The sequence below is a fragment of the Prosopis cineraria genome, unplaced genomic scaffold (genome assembly GCF_029017545.1).
Source record: "Prosopis cineraria cultivar Desert tree isolate PC_DT_omini unplaced genomic scaffold, ASM2901754v1 PC1, whole genome shotgun sequence".
Taxonomy (NCBI): domain Eukaryota; kingdom Viridiplantae; phylum Streptophyta; class Magnoliopsida; order Fabales; family Fabaceae; genus Prosopis; species Prosopis cineraria.
The window spans coordinates 14,288,402-14,309,276 of record NW_026555332.1 but is presented as its reverse complement, the minus strand read 5'-3'; the positions used below and the strand labels follow the sequence as shown (position 1 = coordinate 14,309,276).

At 28.9% G+C, this 20,875-nt stretch overlaps 1 protein-coding gene and 1 pseudogene across 1 annotated transcript; one reads left to right on the top strand and one right to left on the bottom strand.

The window, feature by feature from the left end:
• The first annotated feature begins 373 nt into the window (after positions 1-373).
• LOC129317881 (AP2-like ethylene-responsive transcription factor CRL5) lies at positions 374-893 on the top strand (annotated as a pseudogene).
• Positions 894-4,064: 3,171 nt separating this feature from the next.
• Positions 4,065-6,432, bottom strand: LOC129321669 (abscisic stress-ripening protein 3-like). The gene is made up of 2 exons (XM_054967525.1): positions 6,114-6,432; positions 4,065-4,518 (listed from the first exon to the last, which is right to left on the bottom strand). Exons 1-2 carry the CDS (start codon positions 6,327-6,329, stop codon positions 4,333-4,335), a joined length of 402 nt encoding a protein of 133 aa, XP_054823500.1. The 5' UTR covers positions 6,330-6,432; the 3' UTR covers positions 4,065-4,332.
• Between the last annotated feature and the right edge of the window lie 14,443 nt (positions 6,433-20,875).

The window sequence follows — 20,875 nt, the reverse complement described above, 5'->3', positions numbered from 1 at the left end:
AAAAAGAGCATGGGAAGTGAGAATGGAGGAAAAGAGTGAAAGAAAAAAAAAAGAGCATAAGTAAGAATATATGAGAAACAGAGCAGAAAAAAAGGAGAGGGAGAGATAGAAAAAAATGAAAATCAGAGCACGAGATCGAGAAAGGAAAGCCTGAACAAAAACTGGACAAAAATGAAAAAACAGAGCGACAAGAGATGGAAAAAGAAGGAAAATAGATGTAGCATGAAGGAGAGAGAGACGGAGAGTGAAAGAGAAGGAGCAGCTGGGAACAAGATCCAAAAGGAAAAAGAGACGGAGAATGAGAGAAATGGTCACATGCACACAAGCAAAGAAAAAGAAAAAGATCGAGTGAGGCGTGAAGAAGATGAAGTCCATGAATAATAGCAGGAGCAACGATGGGAGTGGGAATAATATTGGTAGTAGTCAAAACTGGTTGGGGTTTTCTCTGCCACCTCACATGAAAATGGAGGTTACTTCTAGCCCCCCTTCATCATCACGATTATCATCAATATCATCATCAACCTCAAGCTTCTACTGCTACTATTTCTAGCTCTGTTCCAACAACCTTTTATCTATCACATTCTCAACTCAGTAGTTATGAGATATGTTATGGTGCGGTGGAGAACCCAGGCCATCATTCTTCATTGACCGCCATGCCTCTCAAGTCTAATGGCTTACTTTGTATAATGGAAGCTCTGTCTCAATCACAAACTCAAGTGATGATGCCGAATTCATCTCTAAAATTGGAGGACTTTCTAGGTGGTGCAACTATGGGGACTTATGATGCAATGGCCCTGAGCCTCGACAGCATCTACTATGGCAACCAGACTGCACAGGCTCAATCCAATAGAGACCATTCTCTTGACTTTCTTTCGGAGCCCTTCAAACAATAAGACCCCATCTCTGTTCAATCACATCCTTATTATTCTGGAGTTGCTTGCTGCGCTGTTTATCCATCACCATTGGAGCAATAAAGCAAGGACCCCCAATTGCAACCAATGTTCGAGGAAGGCATGACTTGCCTGAAAAACTAGGTGGCTTCAGACATTATAAAAGAAGGCTTCTCATACAGTAGTCAGAGGTGCACTACTGTCAAGTGATATCATTCCAGTTGTGTAGTCATTGACAAACTATATCGAAGGTCTTGTAATGGATGCTAAAGAGAAAGAAGCAACATCCTACCGGAGTACGAGAAGAGTGGGATTGATGCACAATGTCAGGTATAATTTTGTTCCATTCTTTATAATCATCTTTTACACACACAACTTGGTCATGGCTTTGATTTGTCTCTTTCTTTTTTAAAATTTTGTAGTTCTTTCAAAAATTTCTTATGCTTGCTTCATTCATTCAAATGATCATATTATTTTGGGAAAATTGAGAGTATGTATATGTCTAATATGGGACTATTGTTTGTTCATAAATAATTTCAAGACATCAACTTAATTTTGATTTCCACGAAAAATAAATTGGGTGATTAATGGTGGTGATGATATGTGAATCCTATTTATTCTAATTGTAAGATGCTATAATCATGACTCTCATTATTTCCTTTCGAAAGCCATATCTGAGCATTGAGCCAATTTGAAAAATCTTGAAGAATACATCCTTAAGTCAAAAGAGAGGATGAAGTTTCAAAATAGTTTCTTTCTCTGTTCCTTTGAATGCTAAATTCATATTATGCATTGCCTACAAATGCAAATATCTTGATTACCTATTTGTCGTGTGAGATTTTAAGAATTTCCATAGGCATTTAGAATGATCATTTATCACGTAAATCAATAAGATTTTGCGGGTATGAGAATCAATCTTACATGTATTAATATGGGTTCCAAATGCCCATTATTAAAATTAATTTTCTTTTTATAATAAATATTTAAGTCTCACGTGAGATTTTAAAAATCTTCGTAGAGAATTAATTTAATTGCCTTTTCATGTAGGATAATAAATCCTCACAGATATCGTGATTCACAATTTGTATAGTAAATACATAAACAAATTTTTGTAAATAAAATAATAAATATTTTTATAATATTAATTAATTAAATTAATAAATTATAATTATAATTATATTGTCTAATTAGATCTTTTGGTCGTGTGAGATTTTTAAAATTCTATAAACTTTTAGGATAATCGTATTACCATGAGAGTCAATAAAGTTTTGCAGGTATAACGATTAAGATTTTTATATTTAAAAATATACATTGTATAATTACGCATTAAAATACATTTAAAGTGAATATTATTTAATCATTTTATCATGTGAGACTTTGAATCTCTACAGATATTCAAGATAATCTCGTATCATGTAAATCAATAAGGTTTCATAGATATGAGAGTAAAACTTATATATTAATATGGATTCTAAAGGCCACCATTAAAATAAACTCTCTTTTTATAATATAAATTAATAATTTATTTAAGTCGTGTGAGATTTCAAGAATCTTCATAAAGACTTAAATTAATCACATTATCATGTGGGATAATAAGTCCTCGCAGATATAGTAATTCTCAATCTCTATAGTAAATAAATAATTTTTATAAATAATCATATAATACAAAATTTAAAAAAATTAATTAACAAAATTAATGCATTTAAATTGTAATCATATTTACCGATTATATTTTTTAGTCATATGAGATTTTTGAATCTCCGTAGACTTCTAAGATAATCATATTATCGTATGAGTCAATAAGACTTTGCAAATATAACAATTAAGTCTTTAAAATATATAAATTATATATTAAATCAATCAAATAAATTTAATTCTTTTATTGTGTGAGATTTTGGAATCTCCACAGATATTTAGGATAATCATATTATCGTATAAGCTAATAAGGCTTTGCAAGTATGATGATTAAAATTCTTTAAAAATATATATATACATGCTTAAACAAATTATTGCTAACACTTAAAAATATAAATAAATTAAATTGTTAAATTCTTTTATCGTGTGAGATTTCAGAATCTCTATAGATATTTAGAACAACTACATTACCGTATGAACTAATAAGGCTCTGCAAGTATAGCAGTTAAATTCTCAATCATAAAACATAAAAGAAAAATAATTTTAAACTCTTTTCTTTCCTTATGCCAAAAATTCAAAAATTGAAAAAATAATTAAAATTAAATTACTTTTTGTAATTTAAAACACCTATATCAAATTTCAGAAAATTATTTTATTTGCAAAATGGTGAATTATTTTAAATTAATTTCTTTTTTAAAAATATTTTCACCAACAACTTTCATGACCGAACTATGTCGACTTTGATCCCTATTACAGGGTACGTAGGCCTCAGAGTTAGATTTTGAATCAAGTCCTTTCTCGTAAATAAATAAATATTTCTCACTTAATTTTTATCATTTTATACCCACGTAAATATAAAAAGGATAATTAAAATAATTTTAAAACATATTAATATAACACAACAAATTTCAGGTAACTACTCTCACGAACAAGTGTTGTGGGGTGCCTAACACCTTTCCTACACTCAACCGACTTCCGAACCTATTTTCTATTTTTGCAGACCACATTTATCTTCCTTTAAATAATTTCCCAAGATTTACCTCAAAATCTTGGTGGCGACTCCTCATTCATGCGGTTCCAGTCGTAAAGGTCGGGACCTCCACTCGCACGCCGTCTGCGTCGTATTTTTTTAGGTGCAACAATTACCTTTCTCATATATTCAGTGTTGTTAATATTCTTTCATCAATAAATATTAAATGAAAGGCATTTTTTAAAATTTATATTTTTATCTTAAAAAAGTAAAGTTGTAAAGTGTATTTAATTAACATTATTGATACATGATATTTTGTTTAAAAATATTTTATAATTTGAGACGGAGTAATATCAATATAATGATGTTTATAACTTAAGGGATAGTGTGATATTTTGTTAAAAATTTTATTTTATATATTAATACTTGAGTGTCGGCAAGAAAAAGGGTAGGCAAACAGCTTGATAAACAATTAATGAGCATAGATAGTAGTTAGTGAATTCCCAACAATAATTAAAGATGATAAATATAATTAAATAAAGTTATCTAAAATTAATTTACAAACGATATTAAGTATCATCATTATTATAGATAATTAAACCTGGTAGCACAAAAGACATGTGAAGCAACACCTAGAGAGAAGAAAAAACCAGTCTCCAAATTAAACTCACTCAGAAGTTATTCCCAGAAACCACATAAGAAACACAACACAAAATACATAGGGCAAATCATAAAATACACCATGGTGATGCTTCAGTGATGTGCTTTTACATCCATACATACATATACACACATATATACATACATAATATATGTATACGCATGTATGTAATGTGTTTAGCCAAAAAGATGGTGGTGCTTCTTGCCATGAGCCTCTTCGTCGGCGTCCTTAGCTTCCTTCTTTTCATGGTGCTCGTGGAAGGCGAAGCCACCTGCTCCGACGGCAGCAACGGCAGCAACTTCCTCTTCTATCTTATGCTTGTGTGCATGTTCTGGATCTTTCTCTACCTTGTGCTTCTCATGCTATATAATTTCAAAAATTAATTTCTTCCATCAATGTAAATCCTCATGCATAATATAAAATATATAATAAATCATTCTATTTACACACTAAATGTAAATGATGAAATTTATTTCTCCACAAAGCCACCTAATTAAATTTCTTTTCTCATTTGAAAATTAATTTGTTAGCAAGTTTGATCTAATTGACCACTAGGGATTGGATTATATGCTCATCTCAAAGATGAGCATATTTAAACCATTCAGATTTTAATTTGAATAGTCCAGATTTAATGTATTATTAGATATTATATTTATTAAAATAAAAATTTATAAAAATTATAAAATAATTTTAATAATTTGTTTATTTTTAGTTTGGTCTAAATTTAATTTAGTGGACCTAATTTAATATTAAAATTTTTATAATTAATATATATTAATTATTTAAATGCACTCTACATGGTCCTGGACTATGTAGAATAAATCTGAATAATCAATATATACTAATTATAAAAATTTTAATATTAAATTAGACCTTCTAAATTAAATCTAGACCATATTAAAAATACAAAATTTATTAAAATTATTTTATAAATTTTATAAATTTTTATTTTAATAAATATAATATATAATAATATAATAATACTTTAAATCTAAACCATCTAAATCTTTAATCTGAATGGTCCAGATCTCATCTTATAGATGAGCACAGCGTGTTCATCCTTAGAATGAGTAAGGAAACTCAATCCTCGGCTGCTAAAGAAAAGCTTGATCTAATGGGATATATCGTATTGATAGTAATGAGCAATTTATCAAGATCTTCATATAATAACAATAAACACTTACTAATATTAAACAAGATTCAGCAAACAGAATCAGTAAGGGAAAAGAAACCAAATTAAATTAAATCACAGAGAATTGATTCAAGGCCAAAATACAAGCGATGACAAGATCCAAAGAAACAGAATGAGAGGAAAGAAGCAGAATCTATATATATAGTCAATAAAAAGTCATACTGTATTTATTATAATTAAATTATAAATAACATATCACTCATTTTAGATTCCGTATAAAATATGTTATGCACAATTTAATTATATTAAATCAGAAAAAAGGAATTAATTTGAATTCCAAACACACAGTTATCCATATCCTTATAAAACAAGATAAAAAAAAAACCTAGAATGTTCAATATATCATCAATCTATATTATATAATTAACTTTAGTTAGTAAGGATTTAATTCATAGCTTATGTAAGTTTAAATCCCTCTATTTGTAAGTACTTTGAGTTTGAAGACATGCCCTCCCTAACCCTGGTAAGTCTCAAGACCTAACTTGTCCAAACTTTAAATCATCAACAAAAATCTAAAGAAAATCTCCCATATTCATAAGTTACGAACGTGTGATTTTCGTCCGACTCCAGATGAAATTAATAAACAATATAGACTCACAGTGTAGTTAAATTTAAAAGAAAAATCAATTGATTTGAATTGGAAACACACATGATGAACCATATCCTAATAAAACAAGACCAAAAGACTGGGGAATAATAGTTAGAAGGAAAAAATAAGAAATTAAAATGAAGTGTATATGCATATATATATATATATATATATACCAGAGCATAAGCACCGGCAGCGGCAGCACCAAGCTCACTAAGGTGCTCGAGATGCTTATGGTGCTTCTCTTCTTTCTTGTGATCAACCTCCTCAGGAGGTTGACCTCCATAGCCACCTTCAAGATTCTCACCGCCGTAGCCGGCATCCACCGGCGGCCTTTCTTCACCATCCTTGTGGCGGTGGAACAAGTGGTGGTGGTGCTTCTCTTCAGCCATACTGTTTTCTGGTTATACTAATTACAACAAGAAAAGGAAGATGAAGAAGAAGATGATGATGAAGAAGAAGAAGAAGAAGCTTAGTGTGTGTGTCTGTGTATATGTTGAAGGTTGGAAGGTCTATTTATAATTGGCCATGTGTTGGAGAGGTGTTATTGGTCACAGATAAATGGACGGAGATAATTGTATGTGGATGGGTCCTCCACCATACTTGCTGAGTTTTCATGTGCATTTATTTTGTATTTAATATTTGATTAAGACTTTGCATCGCAATGGAGGACTCATTTCCTTTATTTTAGCCATTGGATTTTTTTTTTCCCAATGTTTGATCTAAACCAGCAATAATGAATCCAGTGGTGATGATTAGAAGATGTCATTTTTACTTTTTCCAACAATAAAAATTTTAATTCAACTTAAATATATCTAATTAATTAATATTAAAAAAATTGACAAGTTACACTAGTAATATGGCTATTTTTCAGACTTCGTCAAATGCACGAGATCTGTATTGATTGTAAAAAAGCAAGGCAAAGGCTCAAGTCCGCCCCTCACCCCCCCGACCTTTTTGACTTTTTTACATGTGAAAAATGAAGATTTCAAAAGTCTAGAGGCACTTGTGACAATAATAGAAAACTTCTAGTTGAATAATTGTTAGTGAATATTTATTTTTCTATGAATATCTTTATGTCTTTTTACTATTTTAGTTTGAAACTATCCAAAATTTTAAGATTGTCATTCCACACAATTTTTTTTTTACTGAATGAGAAAATTTACAATTTTTTGTTGAACTATTGTCAAAAAGTTAAAGTATACTTTTAACCCTCTAACTTTATATCATAATATATTCAATTTGATCCTCTAATTTTATAAAGTATCTTTTTAATCATTTAACTCTTACATTTTTAGTTTTAAACTATTATGTTTTGTGTCAATCACTTTTATTTTGAAAAAGTTAAACTTAATATGTTAATAGTTAAGAATTTTTTGTCAAGTTTTACTAATAGTATTAACTTTTTTTTAATTTATATTGTTTGCATTTTCTTGTATCAATAAACATTAACATATCACTTAAATATTTTGTATTTAAAATATGATCAATATTTTTTAAAAAAATAAAATATTATAAGGGTGTAACTTTGTCATATTTCAATTAAAAATGTTGATAAATTAAATAAAAATATGTAAATTTTCTTCTCGTTTTACAGCAATAACTTCAACTAATGAAGTAAATTAAGGTGAACAAATTCATATATTAAAAAACAATAATAACAAAGAAATAGGGTTATTAGACAACAAAAAATTGGCACATGTCAACAAATCTTACAACATTCTTTTATACATCCACACTCAGTTAATTAATACTAACTTGAACTTGCCTACATATATAGCTTTTAGTTAAATGCATAAATTTAGACGGTTGCATCCACACAAATAGGTTCAAATTTATTACCTCTCTCTCTCTCCCACGTGCGCACGGGCACATGCGCACACGCGAGCAGCTTCAATCGCATGCACATGGACAAATCTAAAGACATTTTTTCTTTAGTTTTATCCACAAAGTGATGATTTTAATATTTTTATATTAACCTAAGAAATCTATATTTTTTAAGCTAAATTATGATCTATTATAAATTTTTTGATGATTATTTCTTGCGAAAATTAAAATTATATTAAACATATTTTTAAACTAAAAATTATATGTTCAACAAAATATTACAAGGGAAAACTATTTAAAATTATCGAAGTTATTTAAAATTCTTTAAATTGGAATTAAAATGATAAAATAATAATTTTAAATATTTTAACATAATTTCAATTAATAAAAATATATATTTTTGAATCTTTATTGAAATATTTTTTATGGTAGTAAAAAAATAGATCAAAGTATAAGTTTTAAAAGGGTTTAACATGCAATTTGGACCTTAAATTATAGGTTCATGGATGATTTGAATTCTAAACTTTAGAAAGGTACATTTTTAATTCTAAATAATTAAAGTTGAGACAATTTCACCCCTATTGTTAACTTTCAACAAACGTTTGTCAAATTCATTTGAATGAAATTGCACTTTATGCCTCAATCTGTTAGAAATTTGTCAAAAGTTAACAGTAGGGACAAAATTACCCCAACTTTAATTGTTTAAGGTTTATAATGTACCTTTTTAAAATTTTAGGGTTCAAGTCACCCCTGAACCTATAGTTTAAGGTCCAAATTACATATTAACTCTTTTGTATGTTAAAAAATGCATTCTAATCAATAATAATTCAACAGTAACAAAAAAAAGTGTATTTTTCATATTATATCAATTTTTAAAAAGATTGTGAAAGAGTGTATAAGTTTTTTGGTTTGAATTAATCGACGAAGGTGAAAATTTATAAAACAGAACCAAATGCTTTTATGATAAATAAAGAGATAGAGAAAAAAGTGTATAAAGAGGAATCAATTTTAGATTTTTTTTCTTAACAAAGAATGATAATATTTTTTTCACTGATATTATTATGAGATTCCATTACGTGAAACAACAAACAAGAAAAAAAAATATGAAAGTGCACTTGTACTGAAATATTATGTTACACTTTTATTGCTACCACTTACAGCATATCAAAACCTCAGCTAGCAAGAACAAAAATCTTCAACTCAATACGGTCCCATTCATACCCACCATAATCTCTACCAAAAACTATTTTACTCACTATTACAATTTACAGGCTACAGCCTTCTCCTATATAATTTCATCATCATCATGATTATTATTATTTATTTATTTTAATTCTTTCTTCTCATATCTTGAGAAATTTATAATATTATCATGGGTTAATATGCAATTTGACCTCCTAAATTATAGGTCCAGAGGTAATTTGAGTCTTAAACCTTTAAAAAGGTATATTCTAAACTTTAAATAATTAAAGTTGGGGCAATTTTGCCCCTGCTGTTAACTTTCAACAAAGATCTATCAAATTGGGGTCTAAAGTGCAATTTTTCCCAAACAAATTTGATGGATATTTGTTAAAAGTTAATGATAGGGATAAAATTGCTTCAACTTTAATTGTTTGAGTTTCAAAATGCTCATTTTTAAAGTTTAAGGTTCAAATTGCTCCTGGATCTATAATTCAAGATCTAAATTGCATATAACCCTTTTAAAAATAGAAAACTATTTATGTAATTTTATCAAAATTGAATGAAGGTTGTTGTATTTTTCTCATAAAATTAAAAATAAAATATTTGTTTATACTTTAAAAGCTTGGAATTCTATTATTTATTATTTTAATTTATTGTTTAGAAGTTGGATATGTAATGTAATAAAGTTAAACTTAATTTAAAAAATAAATAAAATAAAAAGGGGCTCCATTTCAATAAGGCTAACTTCAGGTAACAATCAAATTTAGAATAATAGATATTCAAAGCCTAGTCTATATAGGTCAAATCTACCTGTTTTTTATTTCTATGTAATAAAATAATTTGGATTAATATAATTTTTAGTCCCTTATATTTGGGATTTGGTCACTGAAGTTTAATTTCTATCAATTAAATCATGAACACTTGCTTCAGTTATAAATTAGTAAAATGTACACTTGGATAAATTATTACACATAAACCATAACCAAAAGAAAATTAATACACATAAACTAAATCTTCAAATCCTAATTCCTTATGTGCTATCGATTTCCCTATTTTATTATTCCTAATTTTTCAAATCATCATTTTTACTTGGGAGAGTGATAGTAAAGTCTAAAAAGAAAAAAAAAACAATAAATAAGTCCCAGATAAATTTTTTTAAAATTATTTGCAAATATTGATTTAAAAAGACATTCCAATTTCAAATTGAGAGCTGCATTTAGAATTATAAATAATTTATTTATAAGTAGTAATCTTGAATTTGCAATTATTTGAGTTTGATATTACAATTTATTTTTCAAAAAAAATTTATTGGAAACCTAACTATTATTAATTTCTTCATCTTGGACTTAGCTATCATTCTCCTTTCTTACTTCCCACATTATTAATTTACATGGCTGTTACACTATAATTTTGTTAGCCATGTGTAACATTCAAAAACTTTAACCTTGATTAAAAAGCTAAATTAGGGTAATTTAGTAAATTAATGTAGTGTAAGGCCAAAGAGGTCTAACAAGCATTTTTTATTGTTATTTCAGTCCTGAATTCAGGTTTAAAGGGAAGTCAGGTTACCTGTACCTCAAAAAGGGAGGAAAATCAGAGGATTATGAGATTGTGCCACATGTTGTGACGTGCAACACATCCATTATGATACACAAGCAACAGATCACAAAAGATGACCTCTCTATGCCATGCGTCACAGCCCGCACTGCATGCACCACGATGCATGGTTGAAAATTTGCAAAAATAAGTCTACATCATAGTTGTAAAGGGAGAAAGAAACAAATAAAAAATGACAAGCTTAGGATTTCCTCTGCTAGGGTTTGCAAATTTGAAGAGTTAGGAGCATTTCTAAGCCATCTAACACCAAAAAGATTCCTAAGCTCCTTCCTTCTCTCCCTCTTCCATTTTCATAAAGACTTGAGTGAGGGCTTGTAGTTGGGACTTGGAGTGAATTTTCAAACCTATAGGACATTGGGTCCAAACCTATTGATTAAAATAGAATTAATAGGAGTTGTTTAAGTTATTTAAATCTAGCATTTATGGCTTTATGAGTTTTCGCAATGGTAGGGCAATAAATACCAAGTATTTATGGAGATTGTTGGGAGTATTTAATGGCCACTAATGATAGTTAGATATCATATTAAAACCAAGGTGAGTTAAAGAAAGCTAATAAACCCTATAGGTATCCTTGTATGTGAGGAAATCGAGTTTTGAGAATTTGGAAGTGTTGAGTTAGATATTAAAAGTTTATCTTAATGAGGATGTTGATGATTGTTGATGTGATTAAATATAGATTAATCACAATTTAAAATCATTCAAGTTTGGAATAGCTTTGGAAGTATGTATTTGAATGGTAAACTTTTAACTTCTCAAAGGTTTGAGGTAACTGAAAGAAATCTTCTTATGTTTTTGTGTGTTAATTGATTATTTTGATTTGTAAGCTATAAATGTAAGTTGTGAAAATTGTTTACCATGGAAATGTTGTTTGTGAAATTTAAATAGTCATGCATTGATATTGGCTTATGAAGTTGTCAAGGAATTGGTTTTGTAAATAAAGCGTGTGATATGTGGTGAGCTAATGTGGTATAATGAATGATTTATTGCTATTGTAAATTGGCAATATCTGGAATTGATCTGTATGTGTGTAATGAATAATGATATAAATGTTAAATTGAAGAGTTCTATGACAAAGGGCAAATGTGTGAATGTATGATAATTATGGAGTTCCATGAAACATTATGATGTGATAATGTGAATCATTATAAAATGATGCAGGTCTGATGATATTGTTAAGCATGTCAGCAATGTGATTTCTTTGCATGCTATGAGATATTGCATTTGAGCATTGCATGATCATGTGAAGTGGGGGTTCGCTTAGGAATAGAAGTGATGATTTTTAAATCCACATGGTTTAGGCTGCCATTCGAAGCTCAATGGCTTAGCTTGATATAATTATACTAACTGTCCCACTTGTTTGATAAGGAATTGTCTCATAGTTTATCGAGGGACTTAAATCTAATCTAGTTTTCACTTGTTCGATGCGAAAACTAATTTAGGGAAAATGACACTTTGTAATGTGAAATTTGGGGGAAACTATGCACAAGTAAGTTATGTAACCTTAACCAAATAGCTTCTCGTGGGTGAAAGGTTAAGGTAGTTTTATCACATGGACAAGCCTATTATGTAATAGCTCACAATTTTTAGACAGAGGTATAAAGATGACATAAGGAAAGTATGATCATACATATTATTATTAAGGGTACATGATTGTCTATATTGTAATTATGTGATCAATAATATAAATGTGGCATTGATCTTGTGAATGATATTTTGATACAAGTGTGAAAATGTCATGCCTTACATTTTAATTAATTGACATGCATTAGTATAGATTAAATATACTTTAATTAGTGAGTGGTTGTACTCACCCATCTCTCTTAAATATTATAAAAGCTAGCTCATCAATACATGATTGAGGGAAATAGCTCAAAGCTTAGGATATCCATCCTAATTTGTAAGCCTTATTTATTGAGAACTATGTGTATAATTTGTAATGATTAAAAAACTAGATTGGACCGGTTGGATCCGAACAGATCTAAATTTCAACTCAATCAGTATGTAAAAAGCATTTTGGGTCTTGAGCCAGGTTGGGCCATGGATCGGTAATTGGAATTAAGTCAAGAACCGAATCTAATTTTTAAAAATCGAACTGTTTAAAAAAATTCTTTTTTATTTATCAATTCTTTTAGGAAATGACCAACTTTTTTAATTATTTGATGTTATATTGTATCATATGGCTTGTTAAATCATGATAAATTTAAAATATTTGGTTTTATTTTTAAGTTAAGTAGCAATTTCATATTTATTATATAGATTTTATATACATATATAATTTTTTTAATTTAATTATTATGTTATTAGTTTGACCATTGGTCCAACCAAGTTGAATCATACAAACTAAAACTACTGACATTTTTAGTTTAGTATCTGATTTGGTTCTCAAAACATTGATAATTTGTCATGATATTGCCAAATAGGAGATTTCATGTTTTACTTACTTGCACCATGTGATTGTTAAACTAAATGTGTATTTTGGGCTCTAGATTGTGTATGTATTAAACTGTAAAATTTAGAAAAAGCCAAAATACTAGTGCAAATAAAGAGTAAGTAAATATGTGATTGATGGTGAATTACATGATGTTATATGTAATTGAAACTTCCCCAATTGTTTTTGTTATTAAGGGATTGAGTACTAAAAATATTATAATTGTGTATAAGTATGTGTTGTGGTGTATTGCACAGGTGTCTTAAGGTTTATTAAGTATGATCTAAGGTTAATTATAACTATAACTAATTTGATTTCTTTTAGAAATATCATCCTGATCTAAGTGGAAGGGGAGATCTTAAAGTTATAAAAGAACCTAGTTATATGAAAAATTAATGAAGAGATAAATGGTGGGAGAAATTAAACTAGGCCCACCTTTCTAATATTTTCCCACATTTATGTAAATGTGGTAAGTCATAATTTGAGTTTTGCTTAGCCACAGTTTCAAATCATCATTGGAAAAATTATCTACATGTAATCAATATTGGAATATTTATTTATAGATTTACATTAATTAATAAGTTCAAACATATTAGTTTTTATTATCTTGTGTAAAATGTGATAGGTGAACCACACAAATGAGCCCAATAGGCAGAGACCCAACCTACAACCCTATAGCCATTAGTTATTCCTTATCTCTTAACTAATTAGGTTAGAGATAATGGAATATAATTAATTAATTGATTTATTAAAGCGGTTACTAATCTGGTCTATATAAGCCGATTAGTCGATAACCACAAACACACTTTAATTTTTACTTTCTCCATTATCTTTCAACTCTCTTCAAAAAAGAACTAAGAGGCTCTTATGGATTGTGCATTTATCTATACTCAAGGTAATCGAGGTATCTCAAGCGGTTATGAATTTTTCAGATACGCACATATTACTTTGCTTAATTTTATTTGTTTATATGAATTGACATATTAAATATAACACGTGGTATCAGAGCCTAGATTATAAATATTAATCTGTATATCTTGATTCATTATCTTATGTATATGTTATTGAAATTTTGTTTAAAATTCAACTCTGGTTGAATATTCTTGACTCCTCATATGATTCAGCCATATGAAAATTACTGTGCAACTCTCTCTTTTCTCCCTTTTATTCTTTTGTTCACCTAGCTCATAGAAGAAACTGGCATCGACGAGTCACGTTTGTTGATTCTTATTGCTATGTACATTGCGCCATTGCTAGAAATGGTGTTGTGATTCTATCATCTTTATTGCCGAAAAACCAAGCACAAACAAGTCTTGATCTTCATCTTCATGCTACCTTCCTATTGGAGGAGTCGTCCCTTTAAGGTTTGACGCCGTGAACTAGACATAAACAAAGGGTCGCACATGAAGGTCTCTCTTAAGTCGCCAGAAAGGTGCCAACATCGTGGTAGGTTGTTGCATATTTGTCGATGTCGTCTCCCAGGGCTTGTTGCTTCATGACTAAAGGAAACCCAATAACAGGGTCAAAAAATAAATCCTAGGGATTCGTTCTATAAGTTATGGGCCCAGTTTTCATATGGGCCTAAATAAATAAAAAGGAGGCCGTTTTTTGGTGGGCCGCGTTCATTTCACTTAATGAAACTCATATTTGGCCCAAATCGTATAGCCCAGAATAGTGCAACAACAAAAAAAAAGAATTTTTATAAATTATGTTTTGGGCCCATACTGTAATTGTGTAACACACCAAAATTTTTTTTTTTAAATAATTTAACTCAACCATAGTTGGGTTACAGACACCCAACACATTTTTATATCAATAATTTCGATATAAAATATTTTATAATTGGCTTCAACTCACACACTATAACATTTCAGATAAATTTTTACCTCCCACATGCCATTAGGCTAAATCACATTTGTCTATCCTTATACTCCCAACAAGTAAACTAAATCACATTTGTCCATCCTTATACTCCCAACAAGTAAAATAAGCAATTTAGTCAATTTTCAACACAAGCCAGTTATTTGGCCTTATAATCATGCCATTTTAACCAATCCAAAGTAAACCAAATATTAAAATTACAGTCATCTAAATTGAACCAAAAATAGAAATAGTTTGAAAGGCATGATTACATTTATATATTCATATAATTGACAATAAACAAAAAAGCCCTAATATTGACAATATAACACATTATAAATCATAAATTAAATACCCAAAAGAGATAGTGGATCTATACCACTAAGCCTCTGGGACTCCTCCACGTGTCACTCGTGGCTCTTTTCCTGAAAATTGTTAATCACATAATGAGACTTAAAAGTTCCAGTAACCAAAGCCAATTTATGATAGTGTATACAAACAGTTAAGTGTGTACTTATTAAGTGAAAATTAAAAATAATATAATTCTAATAAATATAAGAAATATTACAATACACACAAACAACCATCCTTATATCCCTCCATTAACCTCGAGCCGTAGCCCTCACTCGGTGCTAAATTACCCGGCCAAAGGTAGATTAGCCCGAGCCCTTACAAGCCACCTATTGAGCTCCAATAGGGGCATACCACGTGGCACATAAATACAACAATAATAGCAAGTCTCCCAACACCTCCCACAATAAATAAACAAATTCATAATAATATTGCACAATTATACAATATTACAAAATTCATAATTTTCTCAATAATCACCCAATTAACATGAAGTAACACTAATCACAAATTAAAAGCATGGTTACCTCGTGGCTTTTTCAATAAATTATTCCTTAAAATTTCTCTCTCACCACAATCTTCACTAGTAATACAATCTACAAAATAACATATTATTTATAAATATTAGTTTCAATTTTTGAAACTAATAAAATAATTCTAATAATAGAATTAAAAATATAACATAATTCTTAATTTCAATCTTAATACAAATCTATAGTTAATACTATTAAGTAAAATTTTTAACTCCTCTTTTAATTATCAATAAACATTAATAATCTAAAAATCAACTTCTAAACTAATTTCTATTATCAAAATTTTCTTTTTATTTCATAAATTCGTACCTAAAATACCCAAAAATTAAAAATTGAGTCTCTAGTTTAGAATCATAATCCTATAACCATAATAATTCATTTCTCATCCCAAATAATCATCTAAACCTCAATAAATCAACATATATTTTCAGATCTAGTCTAGAATTTGATCCATAAGCCACAAATTCAAAGATCACCAATAAATTTATACTCTAGAATATTTATTATACTACTAACAACCTCAAAAACCATATTTATTCGACATAAATTCATCCCTCTTCTAGATCTTAAATTTTTTACCACTACAAAATCAGAAACCAAAGAAGAAGGATGACTAAGAAAAAATTTTAGAACACTTACTTAGTCTTAAAAAGCTTAAAATCGCACCCTAAATATCCCATTAAAAACTCTTACCTTAAAACCCAGCACCGGTGAATTTGGCTCACAGATGCTCTCTCTCTACCTCAACTCACGCACGAAAGAAGGAATGAAGAAATGAAGGAACAGGTGAGTTTTTATAAAAATTCAGTGGGTCCCACATTTTTTTTAATTATTTCCTCTCTCTTCTTCTTCTTTTTTTATTATTATTATTTTATTTTACTATTGAGGCGGCGGACGAAGCAAACTTCTCTTTTTCTTCTCTCTCTTTTTTTTTTTGCATACCTTTTTTTTATAATAATAATTTAATAATATGTTTTTTTAATTAATTAATAATAATTTTTTAAAAAAAATTTTTAATTTAGAATTATATCCTAAGTTAGATTTAATGATCATTTTTTACTAATTTATTTACCTCTAAATATTTTTTTTAAATTTTTATTAACCCAAATTAACTATTAAAATTTAAATTGGGATGTTACAAATTGCGTTCTTGGCCCATAATTTCTAGAATTTATGCTGTAACCCCAAGAAATTTTTGGAAATTAATTTTAGTCTCTTAACTTTTAGAATTGTGTTTTGCACCCAAGTCTCTTCCAGGATTACCTTTTAACCCTTAGACGCTTTATAAAATTTCACCCAAGTTCTAAATTTGTTCTCTAATTCTTAAAAGACCCCAAAGATTTTTGAAATTATTTTGTTTCATTCAAAGGCCATAAAATTTGTGATTTTGTGAGTTATTGGTGATGCTTTAGATCTTGTAGCATTTGTAATGGACATACCCTATAGGTGTGACATTATTAATGTAATTTTGATGGTTGGTTTTTTAGGATTGGCAAATAGCATTCTTTTAATGTGTTAGATATTTATTGTATCCTATAAGTATGAAAATGTTTAATGCATTATTTTGTATGAACTTTTGTATGAGCTAAATCTTTATGGTATTTAAGCCTTCTTGGTGCATGATTATAGTTGCATAATTGATTATCGCTAGTTAAGGAATTCTGTTTTATAATTATGTTGTGCACACATAATTAATATTTTTCATTTTCTATTTTTCAATTTCAATTTCTTCTTTTGCGTAACTATTCTTTGTGAAGGCTCTCAATGGGACTAACTATGATGATTAGAAAGAGTCCCTAAATATATATCTTATCATTTTTAAGAAAGATTTAGCTCTATGAGAGCCCAAGCCTGCGGATCTCTCTTTCAAGACCAATACTTCTAAAAAGGCCTTTCATAAACAATGGAGTGAGTCTAACTGGATTTGTCTAGCAATCATCAAGTATACAATTAAAAAGAGAATCAAAGACAGCATTCCTAAAAAGGATACTACAGTGGAATACTTGAAAGCTATTGGTAACAAATAAAAGAAGCTTGATAAAATTTAAAAGAACTACTATTTATTACTGCTTGACAATACTCAATATGATGGAGTATCTAGTGTCAGGGAGCATATTCTGAAGCTTGTTCATTGATATAATAAGCTTAAATCATATGAAATTGACTTGGGTGAAAGTACCTTAGTTTACTATGTTCTTCAATTATTGCCACCGAAGTATGCATTCTTGAGGACTTAATACAATTCACAAGAAGTTAAATAGTCTATTAACCAAATGATATTAATAGTCACTCAAGACAAAGAAGTTATAAAGAAGAATTTCTCTCACTCAATAAACCACGTTTCTCATGGCTTTAGCAGTAAATCTGGAAGGTTGTATAAGAGAAAAGGAAAGAAGCCTGAGGCCCCAAAAGCCTCAAAGCCTAATAACTTGACTTTTAAGAAGAATGGTGATAAGAATGAGAAGCCAAGAAAGAAATTATGAACACTGTATTTTGTCTAAAAATTTTCTTTTAATATAGTGATAATAATAAATTTAACAAAAAAAATGAAGTTCTAATAATATAAAAATAAATTTTAATTAAATAGGGTTTAGCTTTATATTTAGCCTAGATAATATTTTTCTAGCTAGAATATTACTTCTTTTTTATTTGTTAAAACAAGTAGTTTAAAAATAATAATAATATTTTCCTTTTAAAATGAAAAAAATCTAGCATTAAGATAAAATATTTTTTTAAGAAGTAAGAAAATTCAGGATTGAGAAAAGATCTTCTATTCTAGATAATCTTCTTATATATATATATATATATATAAATCAATCAAGAAATTAGAACTTAAAATTGATAGTTAAACAAATCAAACAAAATCTTAAAAAAAAGGATTTTCCTTTTAAACTTTAAAAATAAAAAAATATAGATTTAAAACAAGATACTTCATTCTAGATATTTTATTTTAAATTAAGTAATAAATATCATAAAAAAGAATTTTTTTTATTTAGACTGAAAGGTTAAACACTGAACCTTTCAGTCTCTACGCAGCTCCTGTTTCTGTAAGAGGAAAAAAACAGAGCTGCCCCCGATCATGCAGAGAGGAGAAATGGCGTCGGTTCACTTCCTATCTCTCCATAGTCATGCCTCAAAGGTCAAAAGGTAGAGTCAATCACACAAACATCGCTCCCCTCACACGTGAACCTCGATCAGCCTTTCCCTGCATTTCCTTTCAAGATTAGATCGAGAAACAGAGCAAGAAGAGGAAAGATCGAAGACAATACTGATGAAGACTAACTCTGCAAATGAAATTCAGCACCGTGTGAGGAAAGAGCAGCCAAATCAATTCACAATCCATAGATTTAGGTGATTCATGTATGATACAGGTCTGTTATATGAAAGGGGGAGGTCCCAAAAAAAAGGGGAGATGATTGAGGGACGAGGAGCGATTTAAGAGAAGAGGCAAGGATTGGAAGGCTAAGGGAAGGAAAGGCAAAAATCAAGCATAGAAAAGGAAGAAAGAGCATCAAAACATTATCAAGTATAGTAAGATTGCATTTTTTTTCTTTCTTCACTTGTTCTATGATTCTTCCATTTTTCTGTTGCCATTTGTTCATAAGATTTGCATCTTGGAAGTTTTTCTTAGCAAAGAAAAAAACAAGATTTAATGGGAAATTTTTAGGTTCAAATGCTCTGGTTGGTTTACTGCTTCTTTTTCTGTTCGTGATAAATTTTCCCCTTTGTAATTTGATCATATATAAACTTGCTTCTCACTACACATTTGGTTGTTGTATGAAGAAATTTGGAGAAATGTTATGGATATTGCCTTGTTGAAATCATGTTTTGGTTTACCATTCTTAAAGCAATGGTCTTATTAATTCTAGAAATCCTTTTCTTCGGTTGCAGGGGAATGTGATTTTCTTGAACCCAGGTCTCGATTTTATGAACTTAAAAGCCACAGGATTATACGTGTTTTAGCCTTATAAGGATGTTCTTGTTGTGATTGATCATATGCTATTCTTGCACTAGTTTGTTAAACGTGAAAGCTTATTTTTTTGTGTTATTTTCGTTTCTCTCTTATTTGGTAAATGGTGTGATAGGATCCTCTTTGTGATCAAGGTCAAAGAATTTTTAGATTGTTTTCATGGTGTAAAAAAAATGTGTAGCCTAGTGGAAAGATTCTAAATCTTGACCTTTTGTTGTTTCTAAATTTTATGACTGAGTTTTTCTTTAAAAAATATTAGACAAGTTAACAAATAGGGATGGATGAAATAATTTGACTATTTTGCCAAAAATCATATCTTTTCCTTCTCTTGAACATTATAGAGAGAATAATTTATTTTTTAAGCTAATTATCTCGTCTTTTAACTATATTTTAACAGTCATTTACTTATTTATTTTAGATTTTTTGCCATAAGGGGCATTATGTCCCCATGAGTACTTAAGTCTATATTTAATGGGCTGTGAGGGATATTAAATCTCCAGTATACCAATATTGGTTATATCTTGCATTTGTGTATTAAGAATATTTTTGATTCTCTATTTATCACAATTTTAAAAAAAAAATGAATAGCGGGAAGGCGAGTTATTCATTTTGTCTTTCAATGAGGGCACTAAGTCATCATAGATATTTTGATATTGATGAATAAAACTGTGAATAATAATAAATTACCACAGAATTTGGTTTAAAATCATCTTCAAGAATTTACTATCTAAAAAGTGGTTTATTTTAAATTCATTTTTTTAGGCTAATAATGAATCAAAATGAATTAAATAGCAATTAAATAATAAGTCTTTTTAAATATAATAAACAATCATTATTATTTATTTATGTTTTTATCTTTTAACAATAACAATGACCATACTGACAAGAAATAAAACATAATGATAAATAAATTAAATCATGATATGCAATTGAGTAATAAATAATTATTATTTCTTTTTACCTCACTTTTTGTACCATGAGTGTGTCCATGAGTGACAATAAGTCTCCGTAGGCACATTAATTAGAAAAAATATTTTAAAATTATCTTTTTATGTTGGCAGAATGAATCTCCAAAGTAAATCTTCAAAACATAAAATAAGAGTAAGAAAGTGAAGCTAAATTATCTTTGCAAATTCAAATACGCCTACCCATATTTTAGAAAATTTTTTT

What these genes read in the sequence shown, in the direction of transcription:
- LOC129321669 (XM_054967525.1), bottom strand. Translation starts at nt 6,329, where the DNA reads ATGGCTGAAGAGAAGCACCACCACCACTTGTTCCACCGCCACAAGGAT. An exon ending in CTGCCGGTGCTTATGCTCTG is followed by an intron (nt 4,519 to 6,113) that starts GTATATATATAT and finishes GAAATTATATAG; the next exon opens with CATGAGAAGCACAAGGTAGA.